Source organism: Ursus maritimus, unplaced genomic scaffold, assembly GCF_017311325.1.
Source record: "Ursus maritimus isolate PB19 unplaced genomic scaffold, ASM1731132v1 scaffold_10, whole genome shotgun sequence".
Taxonomy (NCBI): domain Eukaryota; kingdom Metazoa; phylum Chordata; class Mammalia; order Carnivora; family Ursidae; genus Ursus; species Ursus maritimus.
The window spans coordinates 76,496,375-76,524,166 of record NW_024423344.1 but is presented as its reverse complement, the minus strand read 5'-3'; the positions used below and the strand labels follow the sequence as shown (position 1 = coordinate 76,524,166).

General features: G+C 47.6%; 1 protein-coding gene and 1 long non-coding RNA gene across 2 annotated transcripts in view; one reads left to right on the top strand and one right to left on the bottom strand.

Moving 5' to 3' along the window:
- The window catches only part of IRS2 (insulin receptor substrate 2), a 29,216-nt gene extending 6,840 nt beyond the window's left edge, over window positions 1–22,376 (top strand). Inside the window, exon 2 of the mRNA XM_040624520.1 lies at window positions 19,899–22,376. Coding sequence (XP_040480454.1) covers window positions 19,899–19,903 — 5 coding nt within the window. The 3' untranslated portion in view covers window positions 19,904–22,376. The remainder of the gene's footprint in view (window positions 1–19,898) is intronic.
- Window positions 22,377–22,495: 119 nt separating this feature from the next.
- Window positions 22,496–26,491, bottom strand: LOC121101280. The gene is made up of 2 exons (XR_005833252.1): window positions 26,195–26,491; window positions 22,496–25,242 (listed from the first exon to the last, which is right to left on the bottom strand). It is a non-coding gene; the product is annotated as an uncharacterized LOC121101280 (long non-coding RNA).
- Window positions 26,492–27,792: the final 1,301 nt, after the last annotated feature.

The window sequence follows — 27,792 nt, the reverse complement described above, 5'->3', positions numbered from 1 at the left end:
TCAGTACCGGAACCCAGGGAACAAGTTAGTACACTTTATGGGTGTGTGTGTGTGTGTGTGTGTGTGTGTGTGTATGTGCATGCTCTGGATTAAAATATAATAATAATATATATAATACAATAGTTTGTATTAATCCAGAGCAAATAAAAATTGAACTCTAAATTATGCATCTTACTTGGGAGCAAGGGAAGGTCCTTACTGTGTGTTTTGCGTGCGTGTATGTAGGAAAATCGAACCAATCTGTCAGAGCGGTGCTGTTTCAGAAGTGGAAATAAGAGTACGGAATTTACTGTGCTTTAAAGCAGCATTTAAAAATTAACTGATACATTTTTGTGCTATGATTAGAGGTTGGTATATGTCGTTCAAGGTACTATCTTAGTGTTCTGTTCCTCTTTAATGGGATTTTTATTCTAAACTTGGTTTTTCTGTATGTATAAGGCAGCTTAGATAAGAGTTACCATTGTAAGCATCTGTGTTTAAATTCTGTTTGATAAAGGGACTATTTATTCATATCCTATGGTCAGAGAATTTGGGGATAAGAGGAATGTCTCCAGAGTAACAACATAATCAGGATTTATGTTTAAAAGGATTGTCTATTGGAAGTCTGAAAGTAAAGAACTTGAATATTTTTAGAACTCCAATGAGATTGCTTGACAAACCACATGCCCTTTATTTTTCCGTTGTGCGTGCTCTCCTGCTTTGGTTGGCCAGCTCTTGTTGTAATAAGATAATAAGGAACACGGCTCCTGCCCTGTTCCCAGGAACAGACACCTAAGGTGCTAATGAAAACACACAGGCTTTCGTGAATGAAAGTCACGTGACTTGTTCTACTTCCTTTATTGAAAGAGAAACCTTTACAAAAATAGTACTTCGTAGAAGGAAGTATAGTATGTGGAACATTAAACCAGGAATCAGGAAACCAGGTTCTAGTTGCTGATCTTAATGAGTCATTGTGTGACAGAGGAAAACCTTTTAACCCCACTTTCTCACTTTCTCTGTCTGTAAAATGGGGTAATTATAACCCTGTCCCTCCCGTGGCCTTGGCCACTGGGAGGTCCAGCAGATCATGAAAATCAAGAACGGTTAAAACGCTCTTTGAAAGGATCCTGCTCATAAATCCACCGATTCTATTATACTCCCTTAAAGTCATGGGTATTGACAGGAAAGTCACTTGACAATGAGTGTTCTTAGAACAACAACAACTCACAATCTGAAAATAGAGCTAACATCCTTTTTAAGTCTTTTTTGCTTCCTTGCTAGTCCCACTCCAGTCTCTCAGAACCATGTTTTCACCCCTCTTTGCTTAACTTGAGATGTTGTTCATAGATAATTATCAATTGTAATGAAGCAGCGGTTTAAATTACATAGGAAAACAACAATCAAGGAAAACAGCATCCTAATGCTGAAACTCCATTAAGACCGTCCTTTTGATTACCTTTTATGATTTGTTTATATGTGAAGAGATACTGTCAAGATGAAAATTTATAATTAGAACATACATGTTTTTTTAACCGATAGTGTTGGCTCTCAACGTGGGGTATATTGAAAGAAAACCAGAACCCTTAAACTTTCAGCCACAGAATCGTGTTGGGCCTGGGGGTTTGCTTTCTGGGTTGACTTCATTAGGGCGGCTCCTGCAGTTCTGATTTGTGTTGTTGTCAGGCACAGTAGGGAAACCTCCAGAGTTGGCCTGAGTCGTTTGCCTTTCACAGGCCCCCTCCCCCAGAAAAGGAATTTTCACAGATAATTAATGTTTTATTTTCTTTGGAGCTCTATGGATTAAACGAATCTTTCTGTCTTTCTGGAGAGGGGAACTTACAGCAGTTTAACGAACAGCATGGGTATAATGGGTTTTCTGTTAAAATTCCCACTAATGCGTTTTCTGTAGAAGCATAGTTCCAAGAGCTAGTTAACTTTTGGTATCAGATTTGGCAAGTGGAGAGGGTTCTTTTTGTTTTGTTTTTTTGGGTAGCGCAGAATCAAGTGTTCCCGTTTCACCTTAGAAACTTAAGGGAAAATGTAACTTTACTCTTTTATCTGCACTGCCAAGTAGAGTGGGGAAAAGCTCAGAGGGAAGTAAAGCCCCGCCCAAAACCGGTTCTCCACTGAGCTCGCTAATAATAGGGGATTTCGCTGCCGATTTTGTCTACTACAGACACGAGGAGAATGTGTATTTCTACACAAGATGGGCAAGGTGTCTCAATGTTGGCATTTTAATAAACGAAATGTTCTGAGCCTCCGAAATGATCACTTATAAGCATGTTACTGATCAGGGTTTTGTGAAAACATACTATCCAGATTGAAACGGGGAGACTTTGTTACTTTTATGTGTATTGTAGACTGGGTTCAGTGGTAGGTTTTTTTCTGAGGGGCACTGGTGGAGTCATCCTTCAAGACGGGGGAAATGCTAAGCTGAGCATTGCTAGTATGATTCGATTTCTTTCTAGGTAGCCGTAGACTTGTGTTAACTGGGCACGAAAATAAAAGGCACAGAAGGAAGTTTGAAGAGAAGGGAGTTGGACTGTATGTTGTACACTACCATCTTGCTCAGTGCATGCGAGTGATGCAAGATCCTTCTAGGCATTGTGCTCTCGCTGCTTCGTGGAATTTATTGCATGGGGACGCTGAAATGGAATGGGGTTAAGATTTAAAGGCTGCGTGTTTACAAGTGATAAAATAGTCAAGTTGGCGGTTCTGATTTCTTGGCGATTGGACTAGGAACATATTAAATTTGCATAAAGTCGCTTTTACATGTCCAGAGACATTGTAGAACTCATAACCAGGTAAATATGTCTTCACATTTGGCCCTCTTTCTGTACGCCATACATGCTATTGATGCCCACAGAAAATATTTATAAAATACTCTTTGCCTGCTGTGCTTTTACTGAAATTTGGAATATTTGGTCAAATACTGTGGTGCATAATATACTTTAAAAATAAATGACTGTATGCAAAGCACCTTGTAAATACTGGGGTTTTTTTTAAGTATTTTATTTATTTATTTATTTATTTATTTATTTATTTTTAAGGTTTTTACTTATTTATTTTAGAGATTGGGGGGGCAGGAGCAGAGGGAGAAGGACAAGCAGACTCTGCGCTGAGTGCAGAACCCCACTCAGGGCCCGATCTCACGACCCAGAGATCATGACCGGAGTCAAAATCAAGAGTCTGATGCTCAACTGACTGAGTCACCCAGGTGCCCCTTTAGTATTGATTTTAAAGAGTATCCGATTTTACAGAAACCGGTGTTTTGTGTGTGTGTGTGTGTGTGTGTATGGGGGAGGGGGGCTCCATGTTTCAGCAAGTCATGCTCCAAGAGGTTTGATGTGAATTTTTTTTTAATTGAAACTCAAATACTGAATAATGACATGTTCTCTGATGGTGTTAAAACTTTATAACCTCAAGTGTTATTATAGTCTTGCTGGTGCTTTAATCTATCCGCATGGTATTGGTATAAATCATGGCGTGAATTATTATAGTCTAGGATTAAATTTCAATTTTTTCAATGTGTAAGAATGGGGATTATGATAGATTTCATTATATGATGTGATTTTAATAATTACCTTAAAATCCATATGTTTGTCCTAAGAAGGATTTATGCTTTTCCGTAGTATTAATGCGTAATCTTTAGTATTTATGAATGTGACATAGTGCTTTCTCCATGCAAATTTATAAGTAGTTACTTAAGTCAGTCCATCTTTTACCTCCAAATTATGTGTAACAATCCCAATACTTGATGGGCAGTGAAAGAAGGCAGCTGGCGCTGGAGATGGTGACATTGTAACCATTATCCTGATCACTACTGAAAGAGGATTTTGTGTCCCTGTCCCCTTTAGGTCAAAAGAATTATTGAAAATCCAGGAAGTGTTTTTTCTCACCTCTTAGTGGTGAGACATTTCCTTACCTGTGGTATCACGTAATACTCCAAAACCCGGGGACATAGGCAGGGCCACTCCTTGGGAGTAAGGAATCGGCCGCTGCGGGTGATGCCCCGGACTTGTCCCGGTTCCCCCAGCCAGAAGGAGTACTGTTGGGTGAACCAAGGAATGGGGCCAGTGGAGCAGCGTCAACCCTCGCCGTCTTGGGGTTCTGCCTCCTAGCGCTCTACATTCTGTCCCATTGTCTCCAGTGCTCTTTACATTCTTTCCCGTTGTCTGCTTCCGGAGCTCACAGCCAGTAGTTAGTTACAGAAGGATTTCACTGTAGCCCGGCCTCAGGCAACAGTCAACGTAACTGTGTTGTTTTTTATTTCGCTTAGGTGCTAGTTACTTCATTTCTCTCTCTTTTTTTCTTCCATGTATTTATTCATTCCCAGTAAAATGTGGGCAGGTGAGCAGGAAGTAGGACAAGGAAGGAAAGCCCCCTAATTTTTTTTACACCAGTTTTACGCCTGGCAGTGTGAAGAGCTTAGAGTCTGGTAGGACTTTGATAGCCGTCATTGTGTCTCTTGCTTCATTTGTCCCAGGTTGTTGGTTGGTGATCGGTTCGGGGGGTTTCCAGGCTGGCTTCCTGGAGTTCTAGGGCTCTGTGACGAGGAAAGCTCCTTTTCCTCCAACTGTTTTGGTTTCAGCAAAGCCTGCTGTGTATTAGACTTGGGAAGATACCTGCCCGCCCTCCCTCCACCAAATGCATTAAAACTCCTTCCACACAGTGTGGTGAGAATCAGAAGGGAATGCAAGTTCATCTGAGGGGAGCAGAGTTGGGAGCCATTGGTATAATGTAACTCATTTAAGGTTGTGAACACAGAGGTCGAGGGAGGTCAGACGTCTTCTCCAAGGTCACCATTTGATTAGTTGGTAGAAATGTTTGTAAATATTATCAAGAAAGAATAGAGTATGCTCTGTCTCTGTGGGTCCCTTGTGTTCTGAGGAGTAACTCTCCCAGGGCTGTGCTGTTCTCTGCAGAACCACTCAGCGTTTGTAGAAGTGCTATCTGTCTTCTTTACTTTGGGACATTTGGCTTCACGCGTAGACTGAAAGGCCTGCTGGTCCCCAGAAGTGGGGAAGCAGAGGCGCCGAAGTAAGGAAGTGCGCTGCGAGTCCGGGAACGGGCCTGCTCGCGACCATGTGGGCCGTGCTGACTGGTGAGGCAGAAGAGCGAAGGTTTGGCAAACATTCAAGATCATGTGCTTACTTGTTAAAAAAAAAAGAAAGAAAAGAAAGAACAAAATTCTTGGCATAATTCAAATGGAAAAGCCTCTATTATCTGGGAAAACGTCCGTCTTCGTTCTTTGTGACGGATTCAGCCTGGACGGTCGGTCTGGTCATGGCTTGAGGTGTCTTTATAATGTATTTATCCTATAAGTGAAATATAGCATATTCCCCTCATTATGAATAAGTCCATTAACAGTTTCCTAAGAAATGAGTCATTAACCTCTTTAACGATGAGTGTATTTGAAAACTAACCAATTTAGAATTTGCCTAAGGACCGATAAGTTAACTAATCAGTTGTTCCTAGGTGGTACTCTTCTGGGGACTGGATTACTTCATGAGTGCCTGCTTGTTTTCAAGATTTTTTTTTCTTCTGAGAAAAAAACGTCCTTTCACTGAATTTTTATAAGAAGAGAAGTGGTTTTCCTACCTTCCTAATGATGTGACTGTCACCCCACTTTCAAAGGCATAAGGGAAGACAAACCAAAATTCATAAGCTGTCCCTAGTTTTAAAAAATGTAAGGCGGATCCATGGGCTTGTGCTCTTGGGGTGAGTCGGTTTTGTTGACATGAACTGCCAGCGTGTCCAGCATCCTCGGAGAGGCGACTTCCTTCCTAGCACATGGCAGCCCCGGGGCCACGCGCCTGCCTGGTAGCAGTGAGCACCAGCAATCTTCCCGCCGCGCCGTGTCCCCGGCCGCCTGCCGCAGGGGCTCAGCAAAACCGGGGCACACCGCGCTGCCCGTCCCTTCCCCGTCATGCGGTTGAGGGGCGAGCAGAGTTCAGAGAGCCCTGTCTCTCCGGTTCTGGGTCTGTGCAGCACTTACCAGGAAAAATGGGAAAGCTGGCGGATAAAGCTTCTGATGGGCTCGCTCTGTGGGGCATCTTCATAAATAAACCCAGCAGTCTTTCCCCGACGACGAGCGCCCCTGGAACTGGCATGACTGCCCCGCCCAGAGCCGGTGGTGGGAAGCCAGCGAAAGTAGGGACTGCAGTCCGTGCCTCCCCTCCCGCCCGCCGCCTGTGAAGCCCAGAATTCCCAGGCCTGTTGTGGAAGCCACACCCACACCCACTGGGGGGATTGTCCCTGCAGAGCAGCCAGGCCAGCACCTCCTTTCCTGTCCCCTCCTTGGGTCTCAGGCACCTGGTGCGGGGACGAGTCGTCGGGGGTGGGGGCACTGAGAGGTGGGGGAGAAGTTTTGGAAATAGGCCAGGGTGTTCTTACTAAGTTTAAAAACTATGCAGATCGTGCCTTAGAAACTCTGAGCAATAAGCAGGATTAAACAAGACGTGGATTAGTGTGCATATAGGGCAGCTTGATTTTGTTTGAAGATAAGAAATGGAGGTACTAGGACCCTGGGGCACTGTCAGCATTCTGGAGTTCCTGCTCTCCTAAGGAGACAGAAATTGCTGGAAAGGGAGAGCCCGGTGGTCAGTTTCTTAACACTGCAGCTTGGATGCGTTTTTTAGAAGATAAAGTACTCAAGTGATTGGTGGCAATGTATGCTTCTGGTTTATTCTCATATGATAGTACTGTTTTCAAATATTGTTTTCTGGCATAAACGAGACCTAAAATAGCACTTTGTGTATACAGATGAAACAGAAAACAAATCCATTAGCTACTCAGACCCTCTTCCAGTTACATTTATCAAGTAAGTTCGATGACACTTCTTCAAAGAACTTTTATTCGTTTTCTGAGTAGACTTCTAATAAATGTGTAGTTCAACTGAAAATATTTAGGTAGGATTTAGCAAAATATATTAGTTGCAACACTACAAAATCTGTATTTCCTCCTTTTTAAGATATTACAAATCCAGGAGAGTACAGTTACGTTACAGTCAGCATCAGAAAACTGACTTCAAGTGGTTGAGTAAAAAAGTGAAAACTTGAATAATGCATGGTGTGGAAATATTAGTTATGAAAGCCTGACAAACTTATAAGCATTAATGAATTTTAAAACATTCTTTAGCTTTTACTTATTTTGAAAATTTTTTAAACGAGCATTTTCTTTTCAAGTTTAAAAGTTTATGTAGCTCCCACATATAATGACATTTTGGTATTTAGGGTCCTATCCGAATTTTAAAGATGCAGTAGAACGGACTCACCTTAATTCCATTTTACTTCTTATCATTATTTGCAGTTTAGCTTATCAATAGGGCTGGTTTATTAGTAGTCTTCGTTCCAAATGAAATAACCACAGCAGTAAAATACCCAAGTTTCTCTGGCATGGAGCATTTAATTAAGTTCCTAGAATAACTCTTGGTGATAAGCATTCGTCTCCACGACTCTGGAGTCTGTCCTGTTCAGCTGGAATGTTCAGAATTCTTTGGGTCTTACGCCATTTCCTAGAGTCGAACACGGTTCAGCCAGTCACTCGATTGAGGTTCAGTGTGTCCCCAATGCCAGTGTCGTGGCAGGGGCGATGTGCAGCCAGCCTCTGGCCCCTGGGCGCAGCTGCTCAGGGCGCTCCGGGAGGTGTCCACCCTTCCCAACGGGGTGGCCTTGCTGGAAGGTTCTGATGGAGCCACTCCAGCACTGAGTCCCCTCCCCCCATACTCTTGGGTTACCTCTGATGATTCTGGAGAGGTTTTCTTCTCAGAAACAATAGGTTTGATTTTGCTGGGGTCGTAGCTGCTGGGTGTAGCGTACTTTAACCTCTGCCCTGTAACGGTCCCAGGATTTCTCTTTGTGCCCAATCTTTGCTGTCAGACGGAATATTCCAGAAACTTCCTGACACTAGGTTATTGGCCTCCCTTTCCGGCTCTTTCTGATTCTTCCCGGCTTCCCTCTCTTTAGTTCGGGTGGTGCGAGTTCTTTCTGTGAACTCATCCTTTATTCGGCAACCCCCAAGCGCTCATAGCTGCGCATGTAGAAAGCTCACATGTAAAATGTTTGCCGTTGCTGCTTGCACACCACTGTGCCCTTCCGTGAAGAGTGAACATGTAGATTTTAGTCAGTGTCCTAATAATTTCCAAATAGGGCTGTGTTTTCTTAAGACACGTGCTTGACACACCTTTCGTGGTGTGCAGCGGGGTCTAAAGCCCTTTTTGAAAGCATAGATCCTGTCCTTTTATAGACATCACCATCTAGCCAGGAGGGCCCCTCCCCCTCCCATGCAGAGGAGGGTCCCGCTGGCTACCTGCGGCCCCCTCTGCTCGCAGGGCCTCCCACTCTGAGACCTGCTGCTGCTGGACCCCTGTCCTCTGCCATGATGGCCACTGTGGTCGGAGGCGGGAGTCCATCGGCTGGGCAGCTCTGTGTTACCAACCTGTCAGGCTGATGTGGGAGCTGGTTCCAGGCAAATGTCCTGTCCTTTAACCTTTTAACTGCTCGTTTGGGGTGGGGATGGAGCAAACAAACCAATAGGAACGTCACTTAATGGCTGGTTGGGAGGATAGAAAGAAGGGCTGTGGAAACAGGGGCAGAAAGCTTAGGTCTCCCTTCAACTTTCAAATTTAATCAAATTGTTAAATATTTTTTCATTACAAAGATGCCTGTTGTTATTTGTTTTTCTTTTAAAATGTTTCACTCATTTGAAAAATATTAAAGCATGGGCTAGAAAGAAATAGGTTTGGTTCCCCTGCTAAAAAGAAAAACAAAAGGTACTCAATCTTCAAGTCTATATTTGAGACCTAGGAAATTAATTTAATTTTGAAATGTGTTCAGATGATGAAGCATTGTAGGTAGTAATAGATGCTCCAGAAAATAAAGTGGGGAAGGAAGAGAGGGAAGAGTGACACAACTCGAAGGTGATGAGGAAGCAGGTCTTGTAGGTATTTAGGGGGGAATCCATATATGCAAAGGGAATGAGTAACCATGCAAAGGCCCTGGGGCGGACGATTGCTGTTCTGTTCCCAAATGAGAAGTGGATCAATGTGACTGACAAAGAGGGAGAAAGGCAGAGCTTATTAGGTGAAGTGAAGGGGGTGACAAGGGACAGTGGCCTGTAGAGCCTGGTCAGCCATTGTAAGGACGTCAGTTCATCTCTAACAGTGTAAAAAAGAGAGTCTTTGGAAAATACATAGAACAGTTAAAAACTTTCTGCTGGAGGCCTCTAATTCTGCCATCTGTGTTTTTTTGCCTGGTGAGGGATGGAATCTCTTGACTTGACCTCTCCAAACCAGCAGAAAAAATGGGAGAAGCCCTGAAAGTGGGTTGAGGCGCCGAGATGCCATGGGGGAGGGGGTGGCGCTGGGAGATGATAAACGAGATAAACAGCCAAGCACCTGCCAACTCAAGGATTCACATACTTGATTACACAAACATCTGCAAGGCATCTTATAATTTATAAAACATTTCTGAATGTTGTCGCGTCCTCAGGACCTCCTTGGAGGGAGGTTCTTGTTATTTTTAGGTTTTAAAGGAAAAACCTGGGGCTGGACAGACTCTCCCGGCCTAGAAGGAGGCGCTGCCCTGGTAGGTTTGCTGCTGCCTGGTTCTGGGTCTTCCAGGTGATGCAGTGGCATCTTTGGGGGAGGGGGGGAGACCGTCACCCCGGACAAGACAGGCCGTGAGTGAGTCTGGAGCTGGGTTGGTGCCTCGTGGGCCGCTTACAGCTGACCCCCGATCCGGGGAGTTGGGCCGGCGCTGCTTTTCCCGAGGAGCGCCAGATCCGGGCTGTGCCGCCGATTGATTCGGTCCTCCGGCTGGCGGAGAACGCAGTCTCCCGCGTGCTTGTTGGCCGGAGCCCCCGCCAGGGCCGCGCCGACGTCAGGAGTGAGCCGGCCGCCGCGGCCGCAGTCTGCGTGTGAGGGAGGCGGGCGTTCTGCAGGTGGGTTCCTGCGCCGTTCGTTGTCGCTTGTGTAGCTTTCAGACCTGACGTGGCGCGTAGGCCTGTCTATAGGATTGAAGCTGGTTTTCCTTCATTTTGGTGGGCGGCGTGCAGAATGCGGCAGCACACGTGGACGGTCACCCGCTCCGCGTCGGTGAGCCCAGCCTCCTCCTGGCGGCCCGCTTCCCGGTACCAGCACTTGCTCCGCGGCGCGGGAATGCTCTTGCCCCCGCCAGGCCGGAAACATGGAATGTCCATCTTCGCGCCCAAGGGCGCGTGTTCGACAACACGTCTCTGCTCGTGCGTCTCCTGGATGTCTCTGCTGCCTGGACTCTGCAGAACCGATGCGCGAGGCCCCACGGCGGCCAGTGGCGGGGGCAGGTGCGCCCCGCGGCGGAGGGTTGGCGCACAGGCCCACACCCCGACCCCCGGGGGGCCTTGCTGTCGCCCTGCACGTGGCTGAGAGTGAGGGCGAGCTCACTCCTTTTCTTCCCCTTCCTCTTGGTCTCGGCCCCTTCGAAGCCGGTTTGTGTTCAGTTCAGTGCCACAGGTAGACATTATAAAATGACCTGTTGCTCTCTAAGGAAAATCAAGAAAATAACAATTATTTTTCTATTAAGTCCTATAGACTGCGCGTCACAAAATCCTACCCCAGGTAGCTGCGAAGTGGCGGAAATGATTTCCGTGGGTGGAATATCCCGGCTGGCGGCTGCGCTCTGAAAGGGAGAGCGCCCCGTGTGTGATGTGCAGGAGGTAACTGCCGTGTTAAATGCTCTTTTGTCATTTTGGTTCCTAAAAACGTGGTGAGGAAGGCACCTGTCTCTTAAATCCATTCTTAAAAGTCCCAGAGGGCTGTGCCCAGCTTGGAGGGATTGGGAATGTGACCGGGTCGGTCAGCGCCAACTGTCCAGCCTTCTTGCCGTGGAAGGAGTGATGTCTTCATACTGAATGGACTGTCTCCCCCTCCCCAAGCCTTGAGCCCTTTGGGAAGCCGTGTCTTTCTGTGGTTGGCTGTTTTGTTCCTTCACTGGGCTTTCTTCTTGCCAGAGAAGAGGGAAGGGAGAGAGATGTGTGTGGTCATGTCGCCCGTGTGCCGCGGTCTTCCAGAGCTGGGGAGCCTCCATCCCTGCGCGTGAATACCTCCCATGCTGGAGGCCCAGCAGGTGCTCTTCCTGGCTCTGGGCATAACAGTTGTGGCCCTGGCCTCCAAAGGGGTCAGGGGCCAAAGTGTCCAACTTGCCTGCTCTCTCGAATCTCCCAAGAGGCCTTGAGAAATCCCAGGCCAGGCCCGGACCCAGGCGTCCCAGGGTCCAGAGCTCCTCCTCTGGGAGGTCCCTCCCAGTAGATGACCATATAAAGTGCGCACCAGCTGTGGCCACTAAGTTCTGCCAAGGCTGGAGAAGTGAGTCTCCTGCGGCTTTACTCTGCGGAGACTCCGGTTGTGAGCGACATCGAGACTGTTTGGCATTCTGGCCGAAAGAACCCGTGCATCACCCTAACCTGCCGTAGGTGCTGCTTGGCTGTGAAGTGGGGGGTGGGGCATGGAGGCTGGGGGTGGGTCTGGGTAGGAGGAACCACCGCTTCCCTGCCCCCACTGCCCTGGGAGGGCCTGGCCATCAGCAGCTGCTATCTTACTTGATTTTATTTTTCCATAAATGAACTTGATAAAGGTGGTTTGTAACTTAGCCCTTTACATTTTTCGTTATTGCAATTTTAGTAATAGTACTTCCTCTGGCTGTAAATCTTTCTCGTGTGCCACAGAGGCTGAGTGTTGATCTACAGTTTGCTGCACGTTTGGACGTAAACCAGAGAGACAGAGACTCGTGCCCGGGGCCACACCAGCCAGAGCCCAGCTAGCTGCGGGGGCACATTGCACGTGGAGAGGCGCTCGTGCACCCTCTGTATGGTGCAGCTGCCATACCGGGGCGCGGGCGACCCCTGTCTGCACGTTTAGTCCTGTGCATGGGGCGGGGAGCAAGCAGCCCGGCAGGGCGTTCTGTGCAGCGCTGGAGAACGATTAGCTTTAAATGGCCTGGAGTTACCCCCAGAAAAACAATTCTACTTCTGTTCTGCTTCTATCCAATTAGAACAAGTTTATTCATTTCATTCCGGGAGCTGTGTGCCATTGTTTTGTGCATTCATCGGTTGTTTGTTTGCTGCTTGAAGCTCCAGTTGTTTGTGATGTCATTCATGGGTAGAGTTTTGAATGAAGGAAGATGCTGTGATGGCGAACGTGCTCAGAGAGACCACGACTGCGGCCACGCAGATGAGCCCCGAGAGCGGGGTGGGTGGAGTCAGGCTTTCTTGGGCAGCCAAGGGCTGCCGGGTCTTATTAAGAAGTCTTTGTAGTTCACGGCAACATGTGGTTACTCGTACGCATCGTTTAAAGGAGCTTCAGGAAAGCATAGGGACCAGCTGCAAGATGCAAGTAACCCTAGTGGCATACGCTCCTCTGCACACGGAGAGTCGCGTGTCTCTCCATCGTGTTGACTTGTGTATTTATAACTTGCGTACATAAAATCTCACTTGGTAGTTTCGGCCGTGGCCCAGGGAGGAACTCAGGGCAGGAGAATAAGGTCCCCATTTTCAGAAGAAGGAGCAGATTGGTCAATGCTGGATCCTGGGCCCCAGGACCCTGACTCCGGTGGGACCGGTGGCGGTCCACACCCACGTCCCATTGAGCCATTGGAATGGCATTGGGTTCTAAGGGGTGGGGATGGCTTAATTAACCTGAGTCATTCCTAAGCTCCCAGGATGCTTTCGAGATGAGTGATGGTGGGAATGAGCCAGGGCACAGCAGGGATGGACCCTCACCCTTGACTTTGCCGGTGGGTCCTGCACCTGAAGGCTGGCTGCCCACTCACACAAGAGCCTTTAAATGAGATCTGTTCTGAGCCCCCAGGAGACAGCGCTGACCTCCTGTAGTATACGGATGTGTTACGGACAGGGAGGGAGTTGCCTGTAGGTTAGAAGCGGGGGACGCTCAGGCCGCTGGGCGCATTTGTGCGCCATGGAAGCTCTTACGTAGAAGGGAGATGGCTGGGCGGGGGTGGGAGGTGGGGGGGGCATGGTGATGGTGGATTCCAGAATCTCCCTGTTTCCATTAAATGTTTCTTTCTTTCTTTTTTCCTGTAATGAAAGATGAGCGCTCTATTTTTAATATGTTTCCAAATTACAGTATTATTGTTAAATGTGAAAACCAGAGTATATTTTAGAATCCTGAGGCCATTCTTTTTTAACTATGCTCCTAAGTCTGTTTCTTATCCAGTGATATTATAGAGCGGGTTTGAGTTGTATGTGGTATAATTTCAGACTTCCAGAAAATGCTTATTTCGATTTCAATAATAAAAACAAAAAAGAAATGAAATCATAAAACTAAAATAACCCCCATAGCAACTCTTAAATATTTAAATATTTGAAGGAAAGAAAGGTGCGTTTGAAACGATATATAACAACAGGATATTTGGGGTGCATATATTTTGAATAAATTGTTACTGTACATTCCTTAATTTCGAAGGAAAAACGATATTTAGGTTTGAGAACTTCAGATATAAACAATATAAGCATTTTTATAGTCTACCTAAAATACACATTCTTTATATCAGCGTAAACTCATAAGCATGAGAATGCGTTAAATCTAAGGAAAGAATTATACCGTTCATAGGATATTTGCAATTTTAGTGCACATTGTACGTTTGGCTCAAGTATTCTCACTGTTTCATAGGGAAGAAACATAACGCTTTTCCTAAAAGACCCAAGAAGGAGAAAAGATTTGGACTGACATTATAACTTCACCTCTGCTAAAGTTGAAAGAGTAATACCGTAGGACGTATTTCATAATTATTCTGTGTACTCAGTACTTCCGTGTTGTGTATGGAAAACCAAATAGAAGAGCCATAGACAAGGGAAATTAATCCCAAAAGTGTCCTGGCTTCATAAATGATTGTATGACTTGCTTCCTCATTTTCAGTAGGGCCTGTAACAAGATAGCATGGTTTTTAGTGGATGGTATTGCATTTCTAAAGGACAGAAGCTTGCAGATAATACCCAGAGGGGGACTCAACTAGTCTCCAGGTGTAACACAAAGATGGAAATACATGGTGTTATTTTAACTACTTCACCCTTTCTCGGTGCCTTCCTCATGGGGGGGGAGGGTCAGACATTCTCTGCAGGACCACTCACCCCTGCTGTTAAAGTTCAGAAGCCGCCATATACAAATGAATCATCATGGCTGTGTTCCAATAAAACTTTATTTACAGAAACAGGCAACAGGTCAGTTCTGGCTGTACTTTGTTGACCTCTGCCTTAGAATGCCTCTCTCTCTCTTTCTTTCTCTCTTGTGAGGTGAAGAGGGTTTTCTTTTCTCTTGGGCCTCAGATAGTTCTAAAATCTCATTCTCGTTTAGAAGATTTTTTTAAAGCTTTACTGCCTGTGAGAAATGGTATAAAGTACGTGCGTCTTTATCTCAACGTGATTCTTCGAAGTGGGCCTACCAAGCGTAGGGCCAGATGCTGGGGACAGGCAGGGTCCTCCATTCACAGGGGAAACAGGTACATGTGGCAGCAGCGCACGGCCTGGGCAGTATTCTGTGTCACTGGGGAGACTTTTGTAATGAGCTACTGGTCCTGTGTAAAAGTGTAAACTCGGGACCCAAGTGACAGTTGCAGACCTCCCCTCCTCCAGCCCCACCCCGCTCTCCTTATTTGTAGAAACAGACAGCGATGGCCCCAGTGGAGTGGTGAGGGGAGCCCTAGGGGGAGTTAAGGTCCGTTCTTCACTGCTGCTCCCTCATCTGGTTTGTACCTAGAAAGGTCTGTCATTTCATGATTTAAGAGCAGGGTCCCCCAGCAGTTCAGGGGGTATGTTGCCCCATGGGCATCTGTGCTGAAGAATAATCCTTCCTATTTCTCCTACGCTGCTGGACACTGCTGGCCCACGCATGGTGGGACGCTCTTGCCGTAGAAGGGTAGTGAAGGATGTATGCTCAGACTTTTTAACCACAGGCACAGGAAAGAAACAAACACTTGAGATGTGCGTCTTCTGAGACCTTGCACTAAGCCGTGAGTGTGGCCCCTGTGCGCGGCTGTGGCTCGGGAGGTGGGGGGAGGTGCGGTGCTGGGACCTCCAGGCTGGGACCCCTGAGGGCCCTAGTGTGTGGTGATTAACACAAGGTCTTCGGGGTGGGGGGGGATTAAACAGGAGCTGAAAGAGGAGGCAAAGCCACCTGTTCTGATCCCCAGCTTTCTCCCAGGGCTGGACCTTCTCATCCTGGTCCGCGATGTGTCATTTCCATCAAGTTACAACTTGGTGCTGGGACAGTTCCTCAACAGCAGGCGCTCGGGATGAAATGATTTTACTTGTGGGTGGAAGCGGTGATCTCATACAGAAGACGGTTTGAAGTCTTTCACAAGTAGGGTTGGTAAAGTCATTTACTGCCCCCACTTGTCCTGGGGAGCCACTATTCCCTAGTTTCCTTTTAAGTTATTTTTTTCTCCTATTTAAATGAAAAGTTCGAGTAACCGTTTTTCTTAGAATCTCTGGCTTGTTTGTTATCACACTTCACCTTACTTTTTTTTTTCCTTCTGGTATATTCAAGAGTGTTTTGCTTTTAGTGAAGTAAAGAGATATTGTATTATCAGGTTTATTTTTCTAGGAATTTCTCATGTAACTGAAAAGTTTATTTTCTCTTGTAAGTCTGTGTTTAACATCAAAGGTTTAAATGGGCCAAAGGACATGTCTGGGCTCATTGTAGGTTTCTTTCTTCCTAATCATAGTTGCCGCTGGAAATAGAGGGTTTAATTTTGAGAAGTATGTTGTTTCGTTTGTCACGAAGTTACTATCTGCGGCAAGGGTTAAATCATTTTCACTTACTAAGTGCAGCTGTTCTCTCTGGGTCCGGTCCGTCCGTGCTGCTCACCCAAGGCCTGGGAGGCCCTGCTCCCTCTCTGCTGCTGTGCTGGGAGCCCCCCGACCGTGGAGTCTGGTGTGGGGCTGTCTGCCTAGGGCCCCACCGGGGGCCTGCACGGAGCCCTGCAGGAGACATTCCGGGTTCCACGCACATCTCCAGCCAGCCCTCCCCGGGGCTCCACGTGGAACACGGGGTGGGACCCACGAGGCTCCCTGCAGAGAGAACCAGGGCCTTCCTGGGCAGACTTCTACCACTCAAGCTAGTGTACTGAATTCTGGACACGGAAATACTGGCCGTGAAGCCAGACACATCCAAACCCACGTACTCATGAGAAATCAAAGCGAAAACATCATGACTCAGAATGTGTATTGAAAATGATGCTTGAATTTATTGGCCAGTGCAGATTTCCCTGATTTATCTCGAGAACATTCTAGGCCCAATGCCCACTGTAGTTTCTACGAACGTATTTGGAATCATGGAGGCCAGCGCACTGGCGAACGGCATGTCCGTGTTTCGACGTTTTGCTGTCCACGACAAAGGAGCCTTCCCACTTGTTTTCATGACGAGGTTTTCATAACTTGTTTTTTATTTCTTTCTGATTCTTCCTTTTTTTTTTTTGTAAAGTAGAGCAGATTGAAGGGGGTCTTTAGTGACAGTGCCCTTGCTTATTTGCATTCTGATTACTCTTTTAAATGGAACAGAAAAGGCATGGAATTATCCCTCCTCCCCAGGAATGAGGATACCCGGCAGGTGGAAACACATCCTTCCTGTGGCCGTCATTTGTCACATGTGACAGAGCAAGATGGGGAGTAGCTGCCAGTGTGACACGTGCAACCTCAATCTTGTTAATGCAAGGTTTGCTCTTTAATCAACTACTTTAGGTCAGTGCTTCTGTGAATGGGTTTCTTTACAAAGAGTGTCTAAGCTACCGACCAGTACTGTGTGTGATGATACGACAAATTCAATGAACGTCAGTAAGTTTAAATTATTTTGAGATCATTACCTGCAGGACGGAATCCGGATACCCCGATGGTCGCATTCACGAACAACGTGTGATTCCTGATGTTTCTTTTTTGTTTTGCCGCTGCACCTAATATTGCAAGGGGCCTCCCCCACCCCGATGAATTTCCGGTGTGGAGTGACCATCAAATTAATAATTTGTACTTTGCTTCTACTAGAATTAGCATAGATAATAAAGCACGTAACATTTTGCTGGAATCACCATTACCATAAATATTTAAAGGCGAGGATGTCAGGTGAGTAGTGTTAGAAGACTTTTTTTTCCTAGTCTGGATGAAGCAGATTAATTTTCAGGAGGAGAAATCATTTCACTTACTCTGAAAGTCAGTAAACAAAGGAAAGGGCAAGTGTGCTGGCGTTCCCAGGCTCCGGCTCCCACTCCAGGATCTGCCAGCTCCGGGGATGGGGGAGTGGGGCAGAGCAGGGTGGCGTGAGGGGGGTTCCAGGCGGCCTGCGCATCTGGGGTTCCCTGGTTGGGAGCCCGCTGCCCCTGGATCCTCTGAGCCCCGGCCCTTTCCTTGGGCCGCTCCCCTCCTGGGACCGCGGTTCAGGGCCGTGGCTAGCGTGTGTGGGAGCCGAGCTCGGAAGGCTGCTTCCCCTCCCTGCCTGGGGGCTCCCCCTCACCCATCAGCACCCTGCGGCCTCAGGGAGGCCCTGGCCTGGAAACCCCCGCGTGTACAAATGCGTGAATGAAAGGGGACCCGCCTCTCTCCGCGGTCGTCCCATGGCGCCGCAGCACAGAAATGAAGGGTGATACTCGTCCTACGTCGAAAAGATAAAATTCCGTGTTTGCCCTGATGAGCGCTCCCGAAGGTCTGATTGTGGGAGTTGGGTCGTAGCCGTGGAGCAGCCCCCCACGCGGGGTGCGCTCGGCCGCCGCGCCCCAGAGTCGGCCAGTGTGAGTGGGGAGTGCGTGTCTCGGAAACGGCTAACCCGCGTTTCTGCGACTGTGCTTTAGCTCGGGGGCTGCGGAGTTTACTTGCTTAGCTGTTTTCCAGATAACGGATTTAGGGTTAACAGGAGACAATTCCCCCACATCTGGCTAATATTAGAGTAAAGATAAAATAAACTGTGACCCCAGATCTTCGTGTCAGCGGATCCAGTGCATCTCGACCACCGGCTCGGGGGTCGCCGGGAATTCGTCTCCCACTCAGGGCCTCAGTGACAAAATGCAAACTCTTATTTTGGGGAGACGTGAAAGTCCGAGGTGGATTTTAGCAAACACCTGCTATTTAAGGGACGTAAACGTTTGGGTTGGGGCTCTCATGCGGGCTCTCACGGGGATAACACTGAAAGAGCAGGGGACCCATCTGTCCCCAGCACAAAATTTGGCCCCTGTTTCTGCTTTGGGGAACTGTTTACCAATGAAGTTTTTTTTTTTTTTTTTTTTTTTTTTAAGATTTTATTTATTTACTTGACAGAGAGAGAGACAGCCAGCGAGAGAGGGAACACAAGCAGGGGGAGTGGGAGAGGAAGAAGCAGGCTCATAGTGGAGGAGCCTGATGTGGGGCTCGATCCCACAACGCCGGGATCACGCCCTGAGCCGAAGACAGACGCCCAACCGCTGTGCCACCCAGGCGCCCCACCAATGAAGTTTTTAAAGGACATGAGGCTTTTTAAAAATAATAAAATATGGTAGCACTGCCCCAAAAAACCACATCGTGGGGAACTTATAAAAAAACCAGTCATGAAAAGGTATGATGTTTACGTTGCACGCTGGCCATTGAGAGCAGCTTCTCTGTCTGGCCGCACATGGGACACAGCACTGGTAGTTGGTAGCAGGCCACCCCTCGCCCCCCGGCATGCAGGGCGCCAGGGCATCCGGCCGCTCATTCTTGGCTGCAGGGTGCTCCAGAAATTCTCTCGCGCTGGGAGTGGGCCCCTGAGCTCAAGGTGGACAGGAGAGAGTTAGCTTCACAACTGTGGGGAGAGTCAAGTAGGAATCAAATAACGATCTGAGAGCAGTATTCGGTAGTGCGGGGGGTGTCAATACCCGGGCCCGGAAGAACCCCTACGGGAAGGGGGGGAATGTAAACAAACCACTGGGGGTTTTGAGTAAAAAGCCAAGAAGCTTTGGGCGCCTGGGGGGCTCAGTCGGTGAAGCATCTGCCTTCGGCTCAGGTCATGATCCCAGGGTTCTGGGCTCGAGTGCCACATCAGGCTCCCTCTGTCCCCCCACCGCCGCTCGTGCTCGTTATCATGTGCTCTCTCTGTCTCGCTCGCAAAAATAAATAAAATCTTAAAAAAAAAAAAGCCAAGAAGCTTAAAAAGAAAGGCAGTTTGTTATGAAATGTCACATTCTTCCAACTCGGTCTGTCCGTTGAAGAAAGAACATGTGAAGTAAAAACATGCTGCAAACAATGGAAATTGGGAGCAGGTTAAAGAAGTTTGATCCTTGGGCCTGGAAGGCAGGAAGCCAGTAGAGCGGGTTGGGTCCTAAGGCCCTGTTACCACCAGGCTCGTGGGAGTAAGTGACCTAACCTGGCCGGGGGCAGCGGGCAGATGAGGACGGTGTGGGACAGCAGGTGTGTCGCTGCAGGAGCGTGTGTGGTCCTGGTCGTTTTGGGAATGGGATACAGGATTTTCCGAGGCAGAGTGCAGACTCACTGCCTGTCCCATGTTCCCACCAACCCCCGGTGGCGCAGTTTCCAGGACTCACTCCCCTGCCCTGGTGTCCGTCCCCTCGTGAGCTTCCCCCACCGTCCCCACTAGGAACCAGGCCCCGGGCAGCAGGCCGGCCGCTGGCTCCATGGCTTCTGTCCCCGAGGGCAAGGGCGGCATCCTGCCTCTGCGTCCAATCCAACCCCGGCCTCACCAGGGCGCACGCACGACCCTCACCACTCACTGTAACCCCGCAGCGCTACTCCCAGGGACGCGGAGTGGGGGTTACCCATCCCCGTTGTTTCTGGAAAACAGAATGAGTAAGTGGTTGCTTCCCAAAGTGCATCACGCTTGGAAGTGACACAGGTCGTGAAGGGACTTGTTCTCTCACTCGAGATTGCTCTGTTCCTGAGACCGTCACCACTGACTTCTTTCCTTTCTTTTCCAGAGTGAGGATCTGTCTGGCTTTATCACCATGACGTCACACATCAGAGAATGACGTTAAAAGAAGACGCTCAGCGTGGTTTTTTTTTTTTTTTTTTTTTTTTTTAAATCTGAAGCTGCTTACAATTTTCTTTTGGATCTGAGCAATGACTAGGATTTGGAACATCTGCGACTGTATTAGACTCCGAACTGACAAGGCAAGGACACCTGTCCCTCTCCTGGTTCCCTCGGTGGGGGGCATTCATCATTCTGCTGTTTGTGCTGTGTTTTGTTTGTTTTTTGACAAAATTCACCGAAGAAGTTATTCTCAAGAAAATTGGATGTTCCCATTGGCCTTTTAAATCGTGGCCAGTGTCTTAATTTCTTCTTACTTTCATTTTGGCAAAGCAAATTTATCCCTCAGCATGCTAGAAGATTCTACCAATACCCACGAAAGTGGTAAAATCTGGCATTTACTGGCATGCACTCAGAACGACCACAGTCCTACCTCAGTTCCAGGCAAAGCCGGATTTGTGTGGCCGGGGGCTGGCAGGACGCGCATCTCTGCTGAGCGCGCCTCGAGTGCGGCCTCGCAGCCTTATTAACTGGTCCCAGGACGCAGCTGCTCCGTGGACTCCAATCCAGGTACCTGCGTGTTTACTCAGACAGAGCCCAGTGTGGGACTGACATTTCTCAACGGAAATGCAATTTGGGATTGGACTTCGAAGATGGATTAATAAATAATAATAATTATGTGTAACTGAAGCAACCTACTTTTGAAAAATCATCAACTATATTGGGTAGTGGGGGTGGGAGGGGGGATTGGGGCAGGGGGTGAATATCTCTTTTTACCTTTAACAGACTTGTTTAATCTTCTCTATGTAGATGTTTATGTAGGTACTTCAAATTGCAAAAGCCTTTGATCCTATTTACAAGCTCAAACGTCTCTGCTATCCTTAACCTTGAGCTTGCATTTCTTTAACCAAAAATTCATGTAGGCATGCTAGCGATCCAAGGGTGGTCACAGCTTTGGCAGATTAAAAAAAAAATGTGTTATCTTTACTCGATGCTATCATGTTGGCCAATGAGGCTGCCCTGAGCAACAATAAAAAAACACAAAAGCTCAAAAAGAGACAAGGGAAGCAAAGAACTTGGTATAAGAGCTATTCCGGCCCCTGCGTTGTTAAGGGAAGAAGAAGGAGACAAAAAAAAAAAAAAAAACAAAAACCTCACAGTACATCTGACTTGTCGAGAAAGTTCCTGACGAGACTACCCTCATTTTCTGTTTCCAGTGTTCTGAAGATATCAGTGTTGTGGCGATTACACAGGTGTCACCCAAAACTGCTGACCTTGACCAGCAGAATGTCATGTCACCTTGCTGCCCCCTTGACATGTGGCGGAGGGCTGCAGACCCCCTCCCGCGGGCACGTCCGCAGTGCCTGTCTGCTCAGATAGTCCTGTAGAGGTTACACTCATTCATTGGAGATGGGAGCTTTTTTTTTTTTTTTTTTGGAGAAAAATATATATAAATATATAGATATATATCACTATAGAATAATGCATTAATAAAATGAGGCTTTTTAGAGGAAGACCAAAAAATTCAATGTCTTAAAAATATATTTAATGGCAATGCAGAAGTCTTCCTGCTTCCGTGCTGAACTTTGAGAAACACAGGATTGTACTGCAAGACAAAGTTGAATGTAAAGTGATCCCCCTGAACACTTTCAAAGTTTTACTTTTCTAAAATTACACATCGCAACAGTGTATAGACCATATGATGTTAGTTTGAAGGTCAATTTCAGTGTATGATACCTACGCTTTATGAAAATGTATAAAATGTCCTGAAGTTTGGGTTTCGTTTTGGGACGCGGAATCGATGGGTGGTTTTGGCTGCGTGGCCCCCGTGCAGTGGGACCGAGCGCGGACCCTGCTGGATACAGTGTACGTTTGGCGTAGTAAGTAGCATTCTGTACTCACAGTAGTCTTGGCACTGTTCATACCGCAGCTTGCAACAAGCAGAATACAAAGTTGGTAATGTACTACATTTTCCTCTATCCTGTACATTTCAAAAAAAAAAGGCATATGCAATATTTACATTTTTAATTTAGTTTACAGAATGGAACCAAAATGTATAAATGTTATGTTTGCTAAAACTTCACAATGTATATTGGGTCTTTGTACATTTTGCCTGACTTACCTTAAATTTAAAATATTTTTTGCTATATAAACTTTAACAGTTATTAAACAGTGTTTTCTTTTTGGGTACGTATTGTTTCTGGATATCAAGATGTTAAATATATTTCTTGCTATTGTGATATGACAAAAGACTTACCTTATCTTGCTCTGTCTTCCACTGCAACACGCTGTATATAAGGGTCAATGTGACGCTGCTGGAGACGACAGTAAGTGGATCTAGAATAGTGCATTGTATTTAGTCTGTATTGATCATGGATGCTCTCCTTAACAGCCATATGCAATAAAATAAAATACATTATTTATGAAATGAATAAAGCCTTGAGGATATCTTCTTCTGCATGGATTCTGAGTTTCACAAAAAGCCACACTCCTCCTGGTGTTTGAGAGTAAAAAAGTAAACACGAAGCTCTTAAAATTACTTTGATGCCTCTTAATTTAAATGTTTTAATCCCGGAAACCCGATCATATTCCCCAAATGACAGAATTTATGAAAGGAAGTGTATTAAGAAAACAAAGATGTTCTTTCCTTTGCAAACACACAGACTCTTACAGTGTGCTGGCTGGATGCTCCTTGAGGTCCCGCACCAACACTAACTGCTTTATAGCCCATAACAACCGAGGTGGTAGGAGTCACCAGCCCCGTTTTACAGATGACGCGGCTGGAGCACGGGAGGCGACATGTCCCATGGCGGGGGGCATGGAGCTCTGAGCCCAGGAGCCGAGTCAAAGCCCATCTGCGTGCGTTGCTCCTGGCCCTGCCTCCTCCTGGGGAGGCTCGCGTGGGAGGGATGAACCCTGGATGCTTCCAGGCAGAGTCACCACGGCCGGGAGGTGCAATTTGGGAGGCAGAAAATATAAAAATGATGACTATTGATTTTTATCGAGAACAGCTTTACCTCCTTGTTTTAAATAATTTTTCTGCCCGTCCACTTTACCCTAAAATTACAGGAGTGCAATAACATGGGTGTCACCTCTTTCAAGCAAATAGAACCAGAGCGGTTTGGAAGACAATTTTAAATGTTGGCTTTTAAGTCCCAAGACTGGCCAACACTGGGTGGGGGTTTGGGGACTTGGAGGTGGCAGGGCAGCCCGTTGGTGGCTGGATAGATTACGAGGGAGGCCCCCGTTAGACACAGAAGGGGAAGATGGCCTGCCAGGTTTGATGCCTCTGAAATCTGTATTTTAATGAAAGAGAGGTCATGGCTGCCATTCTAGGAGAGTCGTATAAAGTAGGAATCGGCAAATGTATTTACACAAGAGAGCTGATCACAAGTGAAGTGGGGAGCCGTTGCTGAGATCCGCAAACGTCAGAAACGTTCTCTCAAAACCGATCTAGACACTTTGAGGAGCGGGCTGAGTCTCATAGGACAGAATGATGTGAAAGACAGAGCTCCCACTCTATTGATTCGGGGAAGAGTTTGAGTCTGACCCGTGGATGGTCACAGTCGTGAGCTTGGAAGAGGCGCCTTGCTCATGGTCTCCCGGCCTCCTCTGCCAGAGTCCGGTATCTGAGCTGAGCTGCAGGACTCCGGGCCGCAGCTCAGACATCACGGAGCAGGTTCATTCGCTGGTGCCTGGAGGTCTGCAGAGACAGGTGGTGCTAGCGTTTGAGTGAAGCCAGCATGACTGACTGACCGTAGCGACACTTGATGCCCCGCCTGCAGGACGGAGCGGATGGTAATCGCTCCTCTGAAATGTGCGGTGTGTGTTTTCCATCGCTGCCCCCCTGCGCCGCTCTCCCGCGTGTCTTTGATGGATACACATCGGTGGAATGTGAAGTTTCCGATTCTTGCTTCGGCAGTGATCCGTGAGACAGGGCTGTGTGGCCGCGCACTTGACAGCTGGGCAACGGGACCATCCCTCCAGGATCTGCCTGGGGTTTCACTCTCCCAGCTTCTCCAAAGGACGCTGTTTAGCTGTTGGGCAGTTTCGTGCCTGCTTGTCCTTAGCACGTCCTTGGTTTCGTGCTGGAACGATTTCCTTGAACCACGCAGCCCTCCAGTGACTCATGGCCTTTGCCATGACACGTAGAGAGAGTTTTGGGCTCTTCTGACCTGAGCTGTGCCTCCTGGGTTTTCTTTTCCTCTTTTTCACAGTCCACTCCTTTCACCCAGGACGGGAACTCTAAAAGCTCTAAACTTGCACAAAATTCCTGACACCTCAAGAACCAACCGCACCTGAGCAGCCCCAGCCCCCTCTCTTGCCTTCCTGTCTGAGACATCACAGATGCCTGGGTGACCCCCACGTGAAACAGAAAACGTCAAATTGATTGCATTTCCCACGAAAGAGGTGTACAATACCATACAGGTATTCACGAGGCCAGAGTTTACCGCAGGTAATAGAAAACCCAGGGCTATGGCTGACGTCAGTTCTCCAGCATGCGGGCTGATGGGAATCACCTGGAATGCTTGTGAGACGAGATTGCGGGACGATCCGTCCCCAGACTTTCTTTTCAGTCATCTGGAGGGGTGGGGCTCAAGGATTTGCGTTTCTAGCAACATGTCAGGGGATACTGGAGGCTGCCGGCCTGGGACCGCACTTTGAGAACCACTGAACAGTCAAGGGATCGATTATCTCCCATAACAAGGGTCCAGGGTTGGGTTAATTAGGCAGCTACAGGCACCTACCCAGCCTGATCAGGGCCCCAGGACCTTCTCACCTTCTACTCAGCCACCCTCATTGTCTTGGTTTTTCTGTCTCAGACCTGTCTCCTTGTGTTTATAAGACAGTAGCAGCGGCCCCATAAGGCATATTCTCCCATAATAACATCCAGTGAAGACAGTCTGTATTCCTTGGATACTTTGCGAAGAGATGCAAATGGTCCTGGAGCCACCTACCCCAGCCAGCCGGGCCTCACTCCCACGGACCAGGACCAGGTCCCTGGGGAGGGAGTCTCCTGCGGTTGGTTTGCCCCGAACGAGGCTCGCCCGGAGCCTGGGAGCAGTCAGCATCCGGGGACCCGCCAGGCTGCTATACGGTGAATGGAGTTGGATGCTGGTGACAGGCTCGGAGAAGGGGGTGATGTCTCGGAGGGCGGGGCTGGCAGCGGTTGCTCCTACAGCAGGAATGCACCTGTGAGCAGAGCCCTTTCAAATGCAAGTAGACCTCAAATGGGCCCTCTCCATTCATGGTGCTCATACTCCCAATCTCAGAGGACTTCGAAAAGGGGGTTCCTAATAAAGTGCAAATGGAATCAAGTGATAAGTTTAGCTTGGTCAAAAACATAATAGTGAGGCCAGTCTATGTTTAGAGAGCTGTTGCTTTACAGACCCTGAGCATAATTCCGCCACTGTGTTCTTTCTATAGGCTTGTGTTTGTGATTCTCCACAACATTGGAAGGTATTTTATGGAAGATCAAGATACAGAGGACAGAAAATTGGACCTTTGCAGGAGCATTAAAAACAAGGACTGTTTAGGTTGGGAGAGAGAAAGCCTGGTGATTTATCCCCATCAGTGACGTTAGAGGCTATGATAAGAAAAGAGATTTGTCACCGACCTTCTTGAAAGAAGATATAACCAGAGAAAGGGGTGAAAGGCAGTGGGAAAAACATGTTCACTTTCCACAAAGAATAACTTGGTGATAATGAGGATTATTGAATGCCAATATTGACGTCGAAAGAATTTTAGATGACGTTCTCGGAAGCCTGAAGAAACAGGACTTTCTTTGAAGGGAAGGGGGAGTGGCGGGTGGGCCGGCCCTTCCCACCAGCTCCGGGAGCCTGGGGCGGCTGTCCTGGACGCCCCTGCCGGCAGCATAGCCTGGAAGCCCACGGAGCCCGTTCCTGCTCTGGTCCTAAAGACTAGGACTCTATCGAGCACTGGGTTTGAGCAGGAACGAGAGAATGAGTCTGCCCAGTTTACTTTGCAGCGCAAGTATGTAGCCAAGCAGGGTTTAAGAATCTGCAGTAAAGATCTATAAACGTGAGGGGAAGGTCAGGATCTTAGGTCAATCCTGACCATCACCGACATTACCAAATCATGCTGCCGGAGCACCTCCAGTCCTGTTACGTCGAGAGATGACAAAACTCGGTGCAGCCAAAGTGACAGAATGATCCTTACAAAATCCACCCGTGACCATCTCTCCGTCTTGGTTAAAGGTCCTCTGCCCCTCCCCCAGCCCATTACCTGACCGGAGAAGTCGAGCTTCCTGAGCCTGGTAGACACAGAGGCCTTCGATGGGCCCATCGGCCCCCACCGCGGGCCACCCCTTCCACGCGTGGGCGCCCGAGCCTCTCCAGGGTCCGGGAGCTACTCCAGCTCACACAGTGATGGAGACAGAGCGACGCTGAAAAGAATGGCCGTACTGGAAAACATGCTGAAAGCGCTCTTGTATTATCCTTTCAAAACTTCCTATTTTGAAATGTATTGAGTTTTCTCCTTTAGGGGCAACGATTATTGGATGGGCTTTAGCTCTGATGCATGTTCATAACCAATCATTAGCGTCCCCGTAAATGACTTCATCCTGTTCTCCTTTTTAATCGGTCTGTGTTCATTGCGGTTAGTTAGGGTTTGCTCCGTGTCAGTTACTCTATTTCAGCCGTGTCTAACCCGATCCTTACGTCTCTAACGCATTAGTGCTGCAGCCGTGTTGCTTGGCCCTATTTCGTTGCTTTAGGACTTCCTTCCCCTTTCGATCGTATTCTGACTTTTGTTTACAGATTCATTTTTGAGCTCTTAATTTATTGAATCCAGACATCTGGCTGAATGGTGTCTGAGTTTGAATCACTTTTGGGGACCTGGCCTCGAGAAAGGTGCCTTAGACGACACACTCTGCCCGCCCCCATCCACCTAACCAGACTCAGCTTCTGCTTCTCTGCTAACAGTTACGCAGAACTCATTACCAACATGGATCCTTTTAAGATTCTGTTCCCTTTATCCCAGAGCGTTGAGGGCTCCTTCTTTCCCTGGAAACTGGTGCTCAGGCTTCAAGACAGATAGCATCACCTGGATCAGTCAGGATAAGCTGGGTGATGCTGTGGTGATAAGCAAGCCCCAAATCTCAGAGGCTTACTTCTCAGAGGAACATCTCCACTGTGAGTGGGTGGAGGGAGGAACGAGGTCTAGCTTACGGTAGTCACAGGAGACCAGGGTGGATGGAGGCACACGGATTGGCTCCCAGCATCACCGCACAGAGGAAACAATGCAGATTGCCTGCCACTTTTTAAAATTAGCAGTCAGAAGTGAGACAGGTCACTTCTGTTCATTTGCCATTGACCAAAGTGCATGCTATGGCCACATCTTCAAAGGGGATGGGAAGCAGCACCACCATGTTATCAGAAGGAGGAAATCCAGAAATATTGGGTGAGCAGTCTTATTGACAGCACAACCTATTTTCAACTCACCTAAGCAGAGCTAGTTACTCACATCTCTGGATTCACAAACCCCCAAGGGCTCAGTAGGATCCAGAGCACGGAACCTCAGAGAGACTGCACAACCTGTCAGGGTCACACAGCTCATAAGCAATGAGTCAGAATCCAAGGCACTCATTCCAAGTGCCAGCCTTTTCCACTGTGCTTCGGTCAAGCTAATGCAACGCATGGTACGTAGTAGGCTCAACGAGTGTTTGCTGGATATTTGGAATGAACACTTTTGTCTTGTGCACTACTGAAGCAGTACCAGTCTAAGCGAGCTCACGGGTTTTGAATGATTATACTGTATACTTGCATTATTTCTCAAAGTTTACCTTGTGTATTGGCTTTATGAATGCATAACATTACTCAGGG